Source organism: Phocoena sinus, chromosome 2, assembly GCF_008692025.1.
Source record: "Phocoena sinus isolate mPhoSin1 chromosome 2, mPhoSin1.pri, whole genome shotgun sequence".
NCBI lineage: Eukaryota > Metazoa > Chordata > Mammalia > Artiodactyla > Phocoenidae > Phocoena > Phocoena sinus.
The window spans coordinates 38,115,876-38,134,553 of NC_045764.1; the positions used below are offsets into that span (position 1 = coordinate 38,115,876).

General features: G+C 43.1%; 1 protein-coding gene across 1 annotated transcript in view; it reads right to left on the reverse strand.

The window, feature by feature from the left end:
- TICRR (TOPBP1 interacting checkpoint and replication regulator) overlaps positions 1–18,678 on the reverse strand; it is a 51,854-nt gene that overhangs the window by 1,893 nt on the left and 31,283 nt on the right. The window contains exons 16-21 of the mRNA XM_032623853.1: positions 7,596–7,686; positions 6,514–6,575; positions 4,974–5,108; positions 4,200–4,357; positions 267–2,424; positions 17–142 (exon numbers count right to left, since the gene is read on the reverse strand). Of these exons, the coding sequence (XP_032479744.1) occupies positions 17–142; positions 267–2,424; positions 4,200–4,357; positions 4,974–5,108; positions 6,514–6,575; positions 7,596–7,686 (2,730 nt within the window). The remainder of the gene's footprint in view (positions 1–16; positions 143–266; positions 2,425–4,199; positions 4,358–4,973; positions 5,109–6,513; positions 6,576–7,595; positions 7,687–18,678) is intronic.

An 18,678-nucleotide genomic window follows, 5' to 3' on the forward strand; every position in this document is an offset into this window, starting at 1 on the left:
ACCTTCAACAAATTACCTCTGGTGTCTTTACACTGAGAGGAGGGTGCCTTCCCGTGGAACAGCAGTGGAGAGTGGGTCAGCGCCTGCAGACCGCTGGCAGAGAGGCAGCTCCACACGGCACAGCCGGGAGGCGGGGTGGCACCTGCAGCAACGGCACAGTCAACACAGCCCGCAGCCCTCACAAGGAAGCCCCAGCCTTCCCAGTAGGCGTCTCTGCAGTGCCTCCTGACCAACACACCCGACAGAGCTGCACGGGGCCAACTCACCTGAAACAAACACCTCGTCGCCTGCCGTGGAGGGGAGCTGTCGCACACCCGTGCCTGGAGACCTGTCTTCACTCTTACCGACTTGGGAGTCTCCTCTCTGCTTGTCACAGACTCTTTTGGTTTGACACTCAGCCTCCTCCTTGGCAGAAAGGAGTCTCTTCCGAGATCCCAACCCAAACTGTCCCCAGGAGAAGGCTTCCTCAGCCTTAGGCTCACTGTCCCTGGGAGGTGACTGGTCTGGCAGCTGACACACCCCCTCGAGCTCAAAATCCCCCAAGATGGGGGTCTTGGTGATGCTGAGTTCAAGGCCTCGCTCCTTCCCCTCCGGCTCCAGCAGCGACACTCCCCCAGGAAGGTCTGTACCGCCCTCGCTCCTCCCAGCAGAGCAGCTGAGGCTGCAGTCCACTGCCCTCTTCCGGCGGGGCCAGTCTTTAATTGTGTCAGGAGTTGTCTTCCCGCTGTGCTTGGGGGATGGTGTCCAAGGAACCCCAATTTCTGTCTGAAATGGAGAGGGGGTACTAGATGGGCAGCGGGTGGGGGTACAGGACTGGCAGATATAGGTCTGTCCCCCGCTCTTGCCGGGGGTGCCGTGTGAGGGGCGAAGGCAGGGGGGCGACAGGTAGGTGGCTTCGGGTTTGCCTGAGGACTTGCTGGCCCTGGGCACGCCGAGACCAGGGAGGCAGCTCTCCTCTCCCAGAGAGCTCTCCTCCTTTCGCAGAGGCTCAGCTTCTGACAGACAGCTGGGGTCTATCTTTTTAATTCGAAGCTTGGGAAGGCCAGAAGCTTGCATCTCCAGCTCAACCTCATAGGTCTGTGGGCTGGTAGAGGCTCTGGAGGGCCAGGCTGACGCCTGCAGATTCTCTAGTTGGGCAGCAGCCTGGCGCCGCTTCCTGTCTGCAGTGCAGCGCAGGTCGTAGCAGGGTGTCAGGGGAGAGCTGGGCCCAGAGGAAGGAGAAGAGGGAGGAATCCCAGGGTTACACAGAGACGGCTTCTCATAAGTACCCATCCTTGACCCCTCACCTTCTTCCACTGGTGAAATGTTGCTTTTTAAGTTATCACTGCTATGGTGCTCAGCAGCTTCATCCAGGAGAGTGAGATACTCCGAGTCTCTTGCAATAAGCAAAGGAGAGGATGTATGCCAGTGACTCCCAAAGCCAGTCCCAGGGTAACTATGTCTTTCAGGAGGAGATGGAGGAGAGAGGGTCGCTTCCTTCTGGTTCTTTCTAGCATCTGTGATGGCAGCTGGGTTGTCAGTTGTGGCAACTCTGAGAACAGCAGAGCTGTTAGGCTGGCCCTCCTGGAAGTCTCTTTCTGTTTTAGAAGTCTTATTATGCCTTTTCCCAATTTTAGAAGGGGGTGGAGGCGGTAGGAGGTCAGATCTAGCTATCTGTGAGGCTTTGTAGGGAGTCGAGGGAGCAGGACAGGAGGGAGATGTGGCTACACTGGGTGATTTCTGGGCCTCTTGCCAATCCAGTTCTCCAGAGGGAGGAGATTCTATAGAAAAATTCCCAAATGGAGTCTTCTCGGAAATACCACATGAAGGAGAGGGAACAGGTTTCTTTGGAGAAGTCAGAGCTGTGTTCCCTGGTTTCTCTGGGGTTCTGACAGCATCATTCCATGGCTGCGCCAGTTTCTCTGCCTGAGACGCTCCGGAGCCACGCAGGAGTTGGCGTTTCTGACTTGGAGGTGTGCCTACGAAGGCAGCTCGTCTTTGGACCCCCGAGGCTGCTGCCCTCAGAGGGATTCGAGGAGAGTATTTGATGGGAGTCAGACACTCACTCCTGGTCTGGGCAGTTGACGAAACCAGGGCTGCCGGACAGGAGGTGCTTTCTGGACTGGAATTCACCAAACGTGGCCAAGCAGAATTCTGCAAAAATCTAGGTGGCTGACCACCTTGTCTTTGGGGAGTTCTCGGTATTTTTTCAAGAGGAGAGTGACTTTCTGCCAGGGAGTGTCCTTTCTGAGGAGTGGCTTTTCGTCGAGATGGCGAATGCCAGCCGTGTGAGAAGTCTTTTAAGAACTCCTTAAAAAGGACCTGTTTGGCAGGGGATTTTTGCAGCCTTTCAGGAGTGCGCAACGGAGTTCGTGGCGTATGAGGGAACTTTCTTGGTGTAGCTTTAGAAAAGACCGGAGATTTCCTGTAACTCTTCTCAGGAGTCTGTAAAGAAAAATGCTTATTTCAGTGCTTGAACATCATAACCCATATTCTCTGAAGAGTGTTTTAATAATGTCTAAGATGATTAAAAAGTCAAATTTGGAAGATTTATAGTCAGCCAAAGGAATGATCTTAAGTTGGATTTCGTATAGTGACACCGTTTCCACTTCCAAAACATGACCCAGATTTTACATGTCCACTTTTTCTAGCACCAAGCGCTGTATCCAATCTTAGTTTCTTCTCCTAAGACAAATAGTTTTAATAATTTGCATACTACAGCTAAAACATGCTTTGCCTCTAACTCTATGTCACTCCACTACTCACAGCTATCTTCTTCAATGAGACAACTATTTCTGATCTTTGCCTAAAGTAACCTTTCAGAGCCACATCACCTGCTGTTGATCTGCATTCAACATGTGCTTTTAAGTACCTGCTATGTGCTAGGCAATGTGTGCGGGAGGAGGCCCGGGGGGATGAGGTGGAACATGGAATATATGGATATATAAGGCACAGCCTCAAAGATAACATCTCAGAAAGGAAACTCTCCAGCAAAAAACTTCCCTTCCTTCTTGCAAAAATGCAGTTAAATACTCCAACAGGTAAGGAGGTCCAACACCTATTGTTTAATCTTATCTGATCATCTCAAGGGAGTCCTGGTCTAGTTGGCATTTCATGTGGGATACAGACAGATAAATAGTATGGCCAATGCAATGACAGGGGCACGCATGGGACAATATGGGAGCACTGGGAGGGTTGGCTATCTAACCCAGCAAAGGGGAGAAAGAGGGAATAGGAATAGCGAGTCAGGTCTTAAAAGAATGGGTGTCAGCACGTGAAGACAAAAGGTGGGAAAGTGGGGGAGAGGGAACTTCAGGCATAGAAAACAGTGTAAGCAAAGGCACAAAAGCAAAAAACAGCAGTTGTGTGCATCCTGAGGCTGCTGGGAAGGTGGAGTGTGAAGCAGAGATGGCTGAGCAGGGATCAGATCATGGAGGTCCTTGCCTGTCCAGGGAGGAGAATGAACATGGTTCTATAGATCTGTGGTTTTCAAACCCTTCCCCACAGTTCCCTCCGTATCCTCCTCCATCCTCTAAGCAGTTTTTGGGTTTCCAAACAAAGATTATTATCTTTGAACACAGGGTTCCATTTCAGGAAAACTTAGAAAACCCTGCTTTAACAGATGAAGAGTCTGTAGAGCTTCAAGCAAAGTGATGTGGTCAGAGGAGCGTCCAATGGGGTCACAAAGGTCCCTCTGACCTCTGGGGACAGGATGAATTTGAGAGAGAAGAGGCTATTGAAGTGTTCCAGGCAGAACTGAACTAGGGCAGGAACTGCAGGGATGGAGAAGAGGGAATGGGTATGAGATAGTTTGTCAGTAAAATGGGCAGGACTAATTGAGTAGCTAGGCCTGAGGAGAGGGGAAAGTCCAGGATGACTCCCAGGTTTCTAACATGGGTGACTGGATCGAGTGGGCAATCTAACAGAAACAGATGAATGCTACTGCACATTTCAGAAGGATACATACGTAGTGTCCAATATAAATGGAAGATGAAGCCAAGAGAGTAGGGCGAGATCTTTCGATCTCCTCCCTGCCACCTTGGCCTCAGCCCAACTGCTACCTAAGTCCCCATACACCCAATAATCATTCATTCAAGTCAACCCCAACCACCTCACATCTGTTATTATCTTCTCTTCCCTACTGGACTCAGTGGTTTTCCTTGTCCATGACTACATGCTCCCCAAACTATACTATCTGAAACATCATCGTAATTTTATACCTGATAAGCTATAGGTATTTCAGAACCCAATGTGTTTCCTGAAGGCCTTTTAATTCGAGCTGAACCCTTCTCAGAGGGACTGATCATCTCAGACACTGCCCCGAAAAGAAGCCTCTTGGGAGACCGAATACTTTGGATTGGAGAATTTTCTCTTTGGTCTGCAAGTCAAAAACAGTTACAATATTTCATTCTTTCTCAACTCCTGTGCGCCCCACCCGCCTCCCGCACCAAATACCCATAAAACAGCCAGTCCATACGAGAAAGATGATAATTCTTTTAGAGCAAATAGGGGCAGATCCCACCTAATTATGACAGCAGTCCAATAATTGCTGCCTTCTTGAATTTTAACATTGCATATCAAGCCCAGTCCCTGTGTTAGGAGATGTAGGCAACTGAAATAATTTAATTTGCAAAGGCAAATATAAAAAGACATATCTGATAATCCAAGCTAATAATGATAAAAGAATGAAGGACAAACAGCACCTTCCACCTGGAGATGCCTTTCTGTAGGATCTGAACATATGGTAGAAATTACAGGTAATTTCCTCTTGAATGAATGAATTACCCACAAGGATAATGTGGACAGCCAGCCGTTGGAATCTAAAGGGATGACTCTGAAAACGGTGGCCATGGATTGTTCATCTGGTCATCACTCTGAACCTCAAATATTTATACCTATTCTATTTCTCCAACGTCAAACTTCATTCTTTTCCCAACAACACTCCCCACCAAATCTGCATGGACCTCTGAAGAAAGGTAGGCAAGCATTGTTACCTGACTTGACTTGCTGGAATGAGTGAACTCGTTGTATACTTCGAGACTTTGGTTGAGACACAGAGTAGAAGGAACCAGAATTTTTCCTGCTGAATGCCAACTGCTTGATTCGAGGACTTCGTCTCAAACTTATTTCTACAAGAACTAATCACAGTTAGTTCTGACAAGAAATGCAAGCTTGACATTTCCCCACATATTAAATGGGTAAGATTTATGTAACACCACATACAAGATGGAAATTTGACAAGCTATTGGCTTTGAGCTCTCTGAAGTGAGACAAAGCTAAGAGGGATATGATACGTGGCCCCAACAAAGTACCAAAAAAACAACAAAAAAAAACCCCCCACAAAAACCAAAACCCAAAAAAACCCTGACCCCCCCCACTATAATCTGCAGAAATTTCATAACCTGCCACCTTTAAGAATGATGTAGAGTGAAAAAAGGTTTGTATAGTGTGAGTTGTTAAAAAGTTTAAAAAAGAGTTTTCATATTTATGTTACACATATTTGTATAGAAACAACACCTGTAAGAGTATTATTAAAGCTAAATGTTAATAGTTTTTTCTTTCTTTTTTAAAACATTTATTGGAATACAATTGCTTTACTATGGTGTGTTAGTTTCTGCTGTATAACAAAGTGAATCAGCTATATGTATACATATATCCCCATATCTCCTCCCTCAACAGACTTATTTCTAATTTGTGGGATTACCAAGTGATAATTAAATTCTTGGCTTCTCTGTGTTTTCTAATTTTTCTACAATAAACATAAACTACTTGATTTAAAGAAGTTAGTTTTTGGAAACCCCTCCTTCATCATGTATACTTTTTTTGTGTGGTACGCGGGCCTCTCACTGTTGTGGCCTCTCCTGTTGTGGAGCACAGGCTCTGGACGCACAGGCTCAGCGGCCATGGCTCACAGGCCTAGCCACTCTGTGGCACGTGAGATCTTCCCAGACCGGGGCACAAACCCGTGTTCCCTGCATCGGCAGGCGGACTCTCAACCACTGCACCACCAGGGAAGCCCCATCATCATGTATACTTCAAAAATAAGGCACAGGGGACTTCCCTGGTAGTCCAGTGGGTAAGACTCCACGCTCCTAATGCAGGGGGACCCAAGTTCAATCCCTGGTCGGGGAACTAGACCCCGCACGCATGCCGCAACTAAGGGTCCGCATGCCACAACTAAAAGATCCTGCATGCTGCAACTAAGACCCGGTGCAGCCAAAATAAACAAATAAATATATATTTTTTAAAAAGCCACAGCACTTTATATTAACGTAGTAGTTTAGCTTTCACTCTGAATCCCATTTCTCTTGTGTAAAAATATTTCTTCTCCAGAAACTCTCAGTACATTCTATGTAAAAGACCATTCACCAGTAAATATGTACTGATATATGTTGTGGGCCCAGAGCTGTCATAATGTCTGTAAAGTATCTTAGGCTATGCTGAGCGATAATACCAGTATAGAATAGCTTTCACAGAAAGTAGAGGAAACACAAAAACTGAGAACCCTAAAAAAAAAACAAAAGTAGGTAATACCATCTTCTCCTTTTTCTGGGGACTCTTCAACAACGTCAATTTCAGGACCAGGGTCAGAGGACCTTGAGGAACAGCAAGTACAAGGATTATTCAACACCACTCAAATGACGCATGTCAAAGAGCTACAGGTTCACACCTCACAAGGTAACAAAGACCACAAGTGGTCTTTGGCAAGCACTCTCACACATTACTGTCAAGAATGAAATGGTAAGAATATTTTTTTTTGGAAAGCAGTTTGACAATATAAAGTTAAAAATATGTATACCTTCTGACCCACAAATTTCACTTCTTACAATTTACCCTGTAGATAAACATGCACAAGTGTGTAAAATCCACACACAAATAATGTCCAGATGGAGCCTTGACAAGAAGGAGTAGATAGATGCACTTCTCCCCATTCTCCCTGTTATGTACAGCTAAGAACCCTGGATATTACATATAAAGGAAGCCTAAGACTCTCAAAGGTGGAGAGAAGAGGCTTGGGACTTTAGTACCTGAGGAGAGACAGGGCAGCGAGCCCCCAGAGCTCCTAGATTGGGCGCTCGACAACCTGACAACCCCGATACACCAAGAGGTGCAGATGAAAACTGCCCTAAGGATAGCTAGCTCTCCTTAGCCAAAGAACCAGGAAAGAGGCAGCCAAGCAAGACAGAAACTTTCAGACCAGAACTGCCCTACTCCAAGTGTCATGGCAAGCTGTGGTCCCACCACAGGCCAAGTTGGGATCCCAGACTTCCAGCCTTGCCTGGCAGTTAGACTCCCTCCTTCCCCAGGTCAACACATGAATAGATTTTTAAATCATGCAGTATGCATTCAAATGGAATACTACTCAGCAATAAAATGGAACTATTGATATATGCAACATGGATAAATCTCAATAATTATGTCAAGTGAAAGAGGCGAGACACAAAGAGTGCATTCTGTACGGATCTCCAGCCCCCATAAAATCTACAGAATGCTCTTTGGTTATAAGCAACACAGTTGAGACTAGAGTCACAAAGGTCATGAGAAGGTAAACATGGCCCATAAGATTAGGAGGGCTGTGCAGGTGTATGAAGAAGATAGACAAGGATGTCATTTACCTGCCCTTGATCTGTCTATGAAGCAGCCTTCTGGAGATTTGCTTATGTACTGGAGTCTCGGCCACACTCTTGGTTAGCAGCTTGCGATAACCTAAAATGTAAAAAGGATAAATTTCACATAATCTTATCAAGAAGGAAGAGCAAGGCAAAGGGAACAGTTTGAACTTAAATATGGTCTAATGTTTAGCCAGAGTGGCTCTTAATGGTCTTTTGGACCAAGGTCTAACCATAAGGCTCAATTTAACATGATATAACAATTTATCAGCACTATTAGAGTTTAATAATAAATAAGCCAATGTAAAATATTATAAAATTTTAAGATAATATTCCTGAAAAAGTGAAAAGTTCTCATTTATTTGGGCTAACACACCTGTGCACCTATTGGTGGTTCTTGTATTTATGATTAAATGAAATAAAGCATGTGAAAATGCTGATGTGTCATGCAATAAGATATTTAATATAACGATAAATCTAACATGCTCTGGCATAAGTTTTCTCAATAGAGTAGGTATGCAAGCTACTCATGGGAGGACTGGTTTTAAGGGAGATAAAAATGACTAGAAAGAGGAGTGATGTCAGCAGGAATGTGGAGTAAGGACCTCTTAAAAAAAACTCTCCTCCATTAAAGGAACGAGAACACTGGCAAAAATTCAAAATCAATTTTTCCAGAACTCTGGGAATTAACCAGTTTGGAACAATCCAGGGAGTATTTTTTCAACAAAAGCAGCTGAATCTCATTAAGAATAGCAAGCTTTGTGGAACTTTAACTTGCCCCAATCCCAACCTCCTCTCCCTAGGCCTGTGGTAGCCTTGAGAACCAAAAGCCCATAATTACAGTGAAAACCAACAGCCCAGGAGCCTCTGGATGGAACAGAATGGGATCCAAGCTCCTCCAAAGCCCCATTCCCAGATAACTATTTGGTCTGTCTGGCGGTTCCCTGGAAAATCCCACTCACAAGGCCTGTCTTTATTTGACCTGACTCAGAACTCATCCAATGCAAACAACTTTTTCCCAGGGAGCATTTACTGAAAACAATCAGCAGCAACTGTAAACATCACAGCTGCCTGAGGTGGTGATAATACTTAGGGCAAACCACAAGCTGACCAGAAGTTTAGATGGGAAAACTGGGGAGTGAGATGTCCCTAAGGGACTCTGCTGACTTCTGACACACTTCTGGGACCCTAAAAGTACATGTGTGGTAGGGCTGTGTGCATGCCCAGGATGGACCCAAAAAGGCCCTTAGCTGTCACCTCTGGCTGACCTTGAGGCTCTGGAAAACAGAAAGAGTCGTAAAATGTCTGGCTGAGTATTGAAGACACGAGCCAATGCACACATAGGGCCCCTCAGCAAAGGCTGGGAAACTTACTGGTTCTGCGCATGTAAGAAAATCTCTGTCCAACCCTTAGCTGACCACTAAGCTAACCAAGCAGAGACTTCAGTGGCTACACATGACAGAATATAGACTTAAAAGACTTAGTTCAGGAAAGTAAACAAACAAAAGCAGTAATGGTAACAACAAACCCTGCCCTGGAGCAGTGGCAATCTGATCGTCAGAGTTGACTCATTATTTAAAATGTCCAGTTGTCAACAAAAAATATGAGACAAGAAACAAGAAAGAATGGCCCACACACAGTGGGAAAAAAAAAAAATCATTCAACAGAAAGCATCCCTGAGGAAGTCCAGACATTGAATTTATTAGCCCAAGACCTTAAATTAGCTATCTGAAATATGTCCAAAGGAAAAAAAAAAATCATATCTAAAGAACTAAAGGAATGTATGAATGAGCCGGATGACTTGCCAAACAGAGAATGTCAATAGAGATATCATTAAAAAACAGAACCAGGGCTTCCCTGGTGGCGCAGTGGTTGGGAGTCTGCCTACCAATGCAGGGGACACAGGTTCGAGCCCTGGTCTGGGAGGATCCCACATGCCGCAGAGCAACTAGGCCCATGAGCCACAAACTACTAAGCCTGCGCATCTGGAGCCTGTGCTCTGCAACAAGAGAGGCCGTGATAGTGAGAGGCCCACGCACCGCGATGAAGAGTGGCCCCCGCTTGCCACAACTAGAGAAAGCCCTCGCACAGAAACTAAGACCCAACACAGCAAAAATAAATAAATTAATTAATAATAATAAAAAAAGTGTGTGTGCATTTAGGAATAAAAGAGCAAATCTGTGTAAATGCTTACAGCAGCTTCTGGCCCATACAAAGTAGCCAACAAAGTCCTTTCCATTTAAAAAAACAAACAAACAAAAAAAACAGAACCAAATAGAAATTCTGAAGTTGAAAAGTACACTATCTAAAATGAAAAACTCATTAGAGGGGCCCAGCAGTTGATATGAGGTGGCAGAAGAAAGAATCAACAAAATTGAAAACAAGTAATTGAGATTATCCAGTCTGAGGGACAAAAAGAAAAAAGAAAAATGAACAGTCTCAGACACCCGTACGACACAATCAAGCATAATAACAGACACAGTGGAAGTCCTGGAGGAAGAGGAGACAAAGAGGCAGAAAAAATATTTGAAGAAATACTGGCTGAAAACTTCCGATGTTTGATGACAGACATTACGTAGCCAAGAAGCTCAACAAACCTAAGTATGATAAAGTCAAAGAGATCCACACCAGACAAATCATAATCAAACTGTTAGACGCCAAAGGGGAAGAGAGAATCTTGAAAGAATCAAGAAAGCAGTGATCCATCATGTACCAGGAACCCTCAATAAGATTAACAGCTGATTTCTCATCAGAAACATAGGATAACAAAAAGGCACTGTGATGAAAGGCAAAATGCTGAAAGAAAAAGACTCAAGGATTCTATATCCTCTAAAACTGTTACTCAAACATGAAGGAGAAATCAGCACATCCTCTCCACCTCCAAAGAAACACCCAAAAAACAACACTGAGAGAATCTGACACTAGCAGACCAGCCCTAAGAGTAATGTCAGTTCTACAGGGAGTCTCTCAGGATGAAAGGAAAGGGCACTATAGAGTAACATGAATCCACATGAAGAATTAAAGAGCACTGTAAAGGCAACTATACAAGTAAATGCAAAGGACAGAATAAAAGTATCTTTGGGGCTTCCCTGGTGGTGCAGTGGTTGAGAGTCTGCCTGCCGACGCAGGGAACACGGGTTCGTGCCCCGGTCCGGGAAGATCCCACATGCCACGGAGCAGCTGGGCCCGTGAGCCATGGCCGCTGAGCCTGCACGTCCGGAGCCTGTGCTCCACAATGGGAGAGGTCACAACAGTGAGAGGCCCTCGTACAGCAAAAAAAAAAAAAAGTATTTTTGTTTGTAATCCTTTTCTCCTTTGAGTTAAAAGATAAAGCAATGATTACAAATGTACTGATGGGCATACAATGCATAAACATGTAATCTGTATGACAATACAGCCCAAAGAATGGGATAGAAAACAGAGTTATACAGGAGCAAAGTTTTTGTATACTCCTGAAATTAAGTTGGTATTAACCTCAACTAGATAAATTAAGATACTTAATTGTAACCCCTAGAAAAAGTGACATCACATGAAACAGGGAAGTAGGAAGCTCTAGGGTTTGGTCCCTCCCACAAAACAACTAGAAAACTAAGGGAAAAAATTATCAGAGTAAACTATTTTGGAACTCTGGAACCTGACTGGCACTTATGACAACCGGGGACGTGTCTGATGAAGGGAGAGGCTGATATTTAGTAAGTAAATGACGTGCACGAACCAGCTACCAGCCTCCTTTACTCAGCCCTGCTGTAGCTGTGGGGACAGCGGCCCACATTCTAGGAGCAGCTGGCTGGTGGTAGGGCAGACAGTGGGGACCCTGTCTTCCAAATTTGGGGTTATACGGTTCAGTCAGTGTGCTTTGGAGAGTGGAGTCCTGTGGGGCTGGTGCAGACATTCGCCTTGATTTCTGCTCTCTCAGGCTGCAGCAGCTTTCCCCCACTGCATCTAACAGAAGATTTAGAGGGACAGGAACACCTTTTTGGAGCCAGACACTTAAGGAAATCTTTGTCAGGTCACTGGCTAACCACAGAGATAACAGAACAGAAACTTCAGTGACCACACAAGAAGGAATACACGCTTTGTAAAAAATAGTTTGGAAAACGCACAAATGGACAGGCCCTCAATAAGCAAAGATCAGCAATTCCTCAGAAGTGGGAGAATTTGATCTCCAGAGTTAACCAACTGTAATATTCAGAATATCTAATTCTCAAAAAAGAATTATAAAGCATACAAAGAAACAGGAAAGTGTGTCCGGGAAAAAAGAATTTGACAGAAACCACCCTTGAGAAATCCCAGACATTGGAATCACTGGTCAAATATATTAAATCAAATATTCTAAACATGCTCAATGAGCTCAAGGAAAAAAAAAGAACAAAGAATTAAAAGAAATAAGGAAAACAATGGATAAATAAAATGAGAATACCAATAAAGGGACAGAAATTATATAAAGGAACCAAACAGAAATTTTTGAGCTGAAAAGTACAATAACTGAAATGAAAAGTTCACTAGAGGGGCTCAACCTCAGATTTGAGCAGGCAGAAGAATCAATAAACTTGAAGATAAGACAATCAAAATTATCCAATCTGAGCAGAAAGAAGAGAGGATGAAGAAAAATGAACAAAGCCTGCTTAAGGGACCTGTGAGATACCATCAAGCATAACAATATACAGACACCGGGAGTCCTAGAAGAAGAAAAAGGAGAAGAGAGAAAAGGGCAGAAAAAAGTCGGGAGAAATAATGGTTGTAAATTTGCTAAATATGATGGAAATATATAGGAAAAGAGTGTATACTATTGAAACTAAGTCGTATTATTCAACAGGTTTAAATTTAAGGTGTTAATTGTAATCTCCAAGGTAAACACTAAGAAAATAATTAGAAAATATACAGAAAAAAAGATGAAGGGAATCGAAACAATATACTACAAAAAATAAAAAATCATCTACAAAAATGGCAGTAACAGAGAAATGAAAGAACAAAAGAAGTATAAGATATATAAAAAAATAAGTAGAAAATGGCAGAAGTCTTTCCTTATCAGTAACTACATTAAATGTAAATGGATCAAGTGTTTCAATTAAAAGGCAGAAATTGGGGACTTCCCTGGTGGTACAGTGGTTAAGACTCTGTGCTCCCAATGCAGGGAGCCTAGGTTTGATCCTTAGTCAGGGAACTAGATCCCACATGCATGCCATAACTAAGGAGCCCATGTGCCACAACTAAGGAGCTGGTGAGCTGCAACTAAGACCCAGCACAACCAAATAAAAAAAGTAAATGTTAAAAAAAAAAAGAAAAGGCAGAAATTGGCAGAATGGATTTTTAAAAATATGATGCAACTATATTCTGTCTATAAGCTCACTTTAGATACAAAGAGGTTGAAAGTAAAAGGACAGAAAAAGATATTGTATGCAAAAGAGAGCTCGCATGGCTAATTATTGTCAAAATAGATTTTAAGTCAAAAAAGGTTCAAAAGACAAAGTTCATCATGTTGATTTAAAAAATTCAATCCATTAAGTGATACAATTATATACACGCAACTAACAACAGGGCCCCAAACTCTATGAAGCGTGAAACTGACAGAATTGAAGGAAGAAAAAAATAGATAAGTCAACAATAATACTTGGAGACTTTAATACCCTGATTTCAATGACAGAACATCTATACAGAAGATCAAAAAGAAAACAGAAGACTTGAACACCATAAACAGACTAGGCATAACAGACATCTATAGGCATTCTACCCAAGAGCAGAACACACATTCTTCTCAAGTACACACAGAATATTCGCCAGAACAGGCCAAATGTTAGGCCATAAAACAAGTCTCAAAAAATTTAAAAAGACCAAAATCATACAAAGTATGTTCTTCAACTACAAAGGTATGAAATTAGAAATTAATAACAGAAATTTGTGAAATTAACAAATATGTGAAAATTTACACCCTCCTAAATAGCCAAAGGACCAAAGAAAAAAAATCACAAGGGAAATTAGAAAATATTTTGAGATGATGAAATTGAAAACAACATACCAAAACTTATAGGATGAAGCTAAAGCAGCGCTTAGAGGGGAATTTGTACCTGTAAAAAGCTGTATTAAAAAAGAAGTCTGGGGAATTCCCTGGCAGTCCAGTGGTAAGGACTCCACGCTTCCATTGCAGGGGGCATGGGTTCGATCCCTAGTCAGGGAACTAAGATCCCACAAGCCATGCAGCGTGGTCAAAAACAAAAACAAAAAAGAAGCCTGGAACCCTCCTACACTGTTGTTGGGAATGTAAACTGGTACATTTACATTGGTACCTAAACCACTATGGGGAACAGTATGGAGGTTCCTTTAAAAACTAAAAATAGAACTACCATATGATCCAGCAATCCCACTCCTGGGCATATATATCTGGAAAAAGCCATAATTCGAAAAGATACATGCACCCCAATGTTCACTGCAGCACTATTTACAACAGCCAAGACATGGAAGCAACCTAAATGTTCATCGGCAGAGGAAAGGATAAAGAAGACATGGTACATATATACAATGGAATATCAGCCATAAAAAAGAACGAAATAATGCAATTTGCAGCAACATGGATAGACCTAGAGATTATCATACTAAGTGAAGTAAGTCAGAGAAAGACAAATATGATATAACTTATATGTGGAATCTAAAAAAATGATCAAATGAACTCATTTACAAAACAGACACAGACTCAGACTTTGAAAACAAACTTATGGTTACCAAAGGGGAAAGGTGGGGGTAATTAGGAATTGGGAATTAACATATATACACTACTATATATAAAACAGATAATCAACAAGCTTCTACTGTAGAGCACAAATAACTCTATTCCATATTCTCTAATAACCTATATGGGAAAAGAGTCTGAAAAAGAATGGATATATGATAATGTGTAACTGAATCACTTTGCTGTACACCTGAAACTAACACAACATTGTAAATCAACTATACTCCAATATAAAATAAAAAATTTAAAACAAAGGACAGTGGTGATAAACTGTTCAATGAGTGATATAAATTTTAAAAAAGCATGTATTTTAAATAATCAATAACAAAACCTTAATCTTAAGAAAACTGAAAAAGATCAAACTAACATCAAAGCAAGTAGAGGGAAGGAAAAAATAAAGATTACACAGGAAGTAAACAAAATCAAGAGTAGAAAAATAATAGAAAAATCAATGAAACCAAAAGTTGGCTCTTTGAAAAGATTTTTAAGTTAACAAACCTTTAGCTAGATTGACAAAGAAAAAATACAGAACACTCAAACAACTATGAAAGAGAGAATAAAACTACCAACCTTACAGAAATAAAAAAGAACTATTAGGTAATACTACAAACAATTGTATAGCAGCAAATTAGAAAACCTAGATGAAATGGACAAATTACTAGAAAGACACAAACTACTGAAAACAGACTAAGCAACAGAAAATCTGAATAAACCTATAACAAGTAAAAAAAAAAAATGAAACTGTTATCAAAAAACTTCCGGGGCTTCCCTGGTGGTGCAGTGGTTGAGAATCTGCCTGCCAGTGCAGGGGACATGGGTTCGAGCCCTGGTCTGGGAAGATCCCACATGCCGCGGAGCAACTGGGCCCGTGAGCCACAACTACTGAGCCTGTGCATCTGAAGCCTGTGCTCCGCAACGGGAGAGGCCCGTGCACCACGATGAAGAGTGGCCCCCGCTTGCCACAACTAGAGAAAGCCCTCGCACAGAAACGAAGACCCAACACAGACAAAAATAAATAAATAAATTTATTAAAAACACACACACAAAAAAACTTCCGAAAAATACCCAGGACTAGATGGCTTCACTGCTGAATTCTACCTAACATTTAAAAAGAATTGGGAGGATCCTAGTAAAAGAAAGAAGAGAGATATTTGAAACACACAGACACAAAGTGGAAAGCCATGTGAAGACAGAAGTGAAGATTGAAGTGATACATCTATAAGACAAGGAACTTCAAGGATAGCATAAACCACCAGCAGTTAGGAGCCAGATACACCAGAAATACATCTACACGTGGAACAACTCCTACAGAACACCTACTGAACGCTGGCAGAAGACCTCAGACCTCCCAAAAGGCAAGAAACTCCCCATGTACCTGGGAAGGGCAAAAGAAAAAAAAGAAAAAACAGAAACAAAAGAATAGGGGCGGGACCTGCACCAATGGGAGGGAGCTGTGAAGGAGGAAAGGTTTCCACACACTAGGAAGCCCCTTCGCGGGTGGAGACCGCGGGTGGCGGAGAGGGGTAGCTTCAGAGCCACGGAGGAGAGCGCAGCAACAGGGGTGTGGAGGGCAAAGCAGGGAGATTCCCGCACAGAGGATCGGTGCCGACCGGCACTCACCAGCCCGAGAGGCTTGTCTGCTCACCAGCTGGGGCTGCGAGCTGAGGCTCGGGCTTCTGTCGGAGTGCAGGGAGAGGACTGGGGTTAGCAGCATGAACACAGCCTGAAGGGGTTAGTGCACCACGGCCAGCCGGGAGGGAGTCTGGGAAAAGGTCTGGAGCTGACGAAGAGGCAAGAGACTTTTTCTTCCCTCTTTGTTTCCTGGTGCGCGAGGAGAGGGGATTAAGAGCGCTGCTTAAAAGAGCTCCAGAGATGGGTGCGAGCTGCGGCTATCAGCGCGGTCCCCAGAGACAGGCATTAGACGTTAAGGCTTTTGCTGCCGACACCAAGATGCCTGTGTGCGAGCACAGGTTACTATCCACACCCCTTTTCCGGGGAGCCTGTGCAGCCCGCCACTGCCAGTTTCCCGGGATCCAGGGACAACTTCCCCGGGAGAACGCACGGCGAGCCTCAGGCTGGTGCAATGTCACGCCGGCCTCTGCCGCTGCAGGCCCGCCCCGCACTCCGTGCCCCTACCCACCCCCCCATGGCCTGAGTGAGCCAGAGCCCCCGAATCAGCGGCTCCTTTACCCTGTCCTGTCTGAGCAAAAAACAGATGCCCTCCAGTGACCTACATACAGAGGCGGGGCCAAATCCAAAGCTGAGCCCCTGGGAGCTGTGAGAACAAAGAAGAGAAAGGGAAATATCTCCCAGCAGCCTCAGAAGCAGCGGATTAAAGCTCCACAATCAACTTGATGTACCCTGCATCTGTGGAATACATGAATAGACAACGAATCATCCCAAATTGAGGAGGTGGACTTCGAGAGCAAGATTTATGATTTTTTTCCCCCTTTTCATCTTTTTGTGAGTGTGTATGTGTATGCTTCTGGGTGCGATTTTGTCTGTATAGCTTTGCTTCCACCATTTGTCCTAGGGTTCTATCCGTCCGTTTTTTTTTCTTTTTGTAAATTTTTTCTTATTAATTTTAATAACTTTATTTTATCTTACTATATCTTCTTTCTTTCTTTCCTTCCTTCCCTCCTTTAGACAACGAATCATCCCAAATTGAGGTGGACTTTGAGAGCAAGATTTATGATTTTTTCCCCTTTTCCTCTTTTTGTGAGTGTGTATGTGTATGCTTCTGTATGAGATTTTGTCTGTATAGCTTTGCTTCCACCATTTGTCCTAAGTTTCTATCCGTCTGTTTTTTTAAAAATTCTTTTTCTTAATAATTATTTTTAATTTAATAACTTTATTATATTTTACTTTATCTTTCTTTTTTCCTTCCTTCCCTCCTTCCTTCCTCCCACCGTCCCTCCCTTCCTCTCTCCCTCCCTCTCTCCTTTCTTTCTTTCCTTCTTTCTTCCTTCCTTCCTTTCTTTCTTCCTACTTCTACTAATTCTTTCTCTCTACTTTTTCTCCCTTTTATTCTGAACCGTGTGGATGAAAGGCTCTTGGTGCTGCAGCCAGGAGTCAGTGCTGTGCCTCTGAGGTGGGAGAGCCAACTTCAGGACACTGGTCAACAAGAGACCTCCCAGCTCCATGTAATATCAAACAGTGAAAATCTCCCAGAGATCTCCATCTCAACGCCAGCACCCAGCTTCACTCAACAACCAGCAAGCTACAGTGCTGGACACCCTGTGCCAAACAACTAGCAGAACAGGAACACAACCCCACCCATTAGCAGAGAGGCTGCCTAAGATCATAAGTCCACAGACACCGCAAAACATACCACCAGACGTGGACCTGCCCACCAGAGAGAAAAGATCCAGCCTCTTCCACCAGAACACAGGCACTAGTCCCCTCCAACAGGAAGCCTACATAACCAACTGAACCACTAGGGACAGACACCAAAAACAACGGGAACTACGAACCTGCAGCTTGCAAAAAGGAGACCCCAAACACAGTAAGATAAGCAAAACGAGAAGACAGAAAAACACACCGCAGATGAAGGAGCAAGATAAAAACCCACCAGACCTAACAAATGAAGAGGAAATAGGCAGCCTACCTGAAAAAAGAATTCAGAATAATGATAGTAAACATGATCCAAAATCTTAGAAATAGAATAGACAAAATGCAAGAAACATTTAACAAGGACCTAGAAGAACTAAAGATGAAACAAACAACGATGAACAACACAATAAATGAAATTAAAAATACTCTAGATGGGATCAATAGCAAAATAACTGAGGAAGAAGAATGGATAAGTGACCTGAAAGATAAAATAGTGGAAATTACTACTGCAGAGCAGAATAAAGAAAAAAGAATGAAAAGAACTGAGGACAGTTTCAGAGACCTGTGGGACAACACTAAACGCACCAACATTCGAATTATAGGGGTTCCAGAAGAGGAAGAGAAAAAGAAAGGGACTGAGAAAATATTTGAAGAGATTATAGTTAAAAACTTCCCTAATACGGGAAAGGAAATAGTTAATCAAGTTCAGGAAGCACAGAGTGTCCCATACAGGATAAATCCAAGGAGAAATACACCAAGACACATATTAATCAAACTGTCAAAAATTAAGTACAAGGAAAGCGTATTAAAAGCAGCAAGGGAAAAACAACAAATAACACACAAGGGAATCCCTATAAGGTTAACAGCTGATCTTTCAGCAGAAACTCTACAAGCCAGAAGGGAGTGGCAGGACATATTTAAAGTGATGAAGGAGAAAAACCTGCAACCAAGATTACTCTACCCAGCAAGGATCTCATTCAGATTTGATGGAGAAATTAAAACCTTTACAGACAAGCAAAAGCTGAGAGAGTT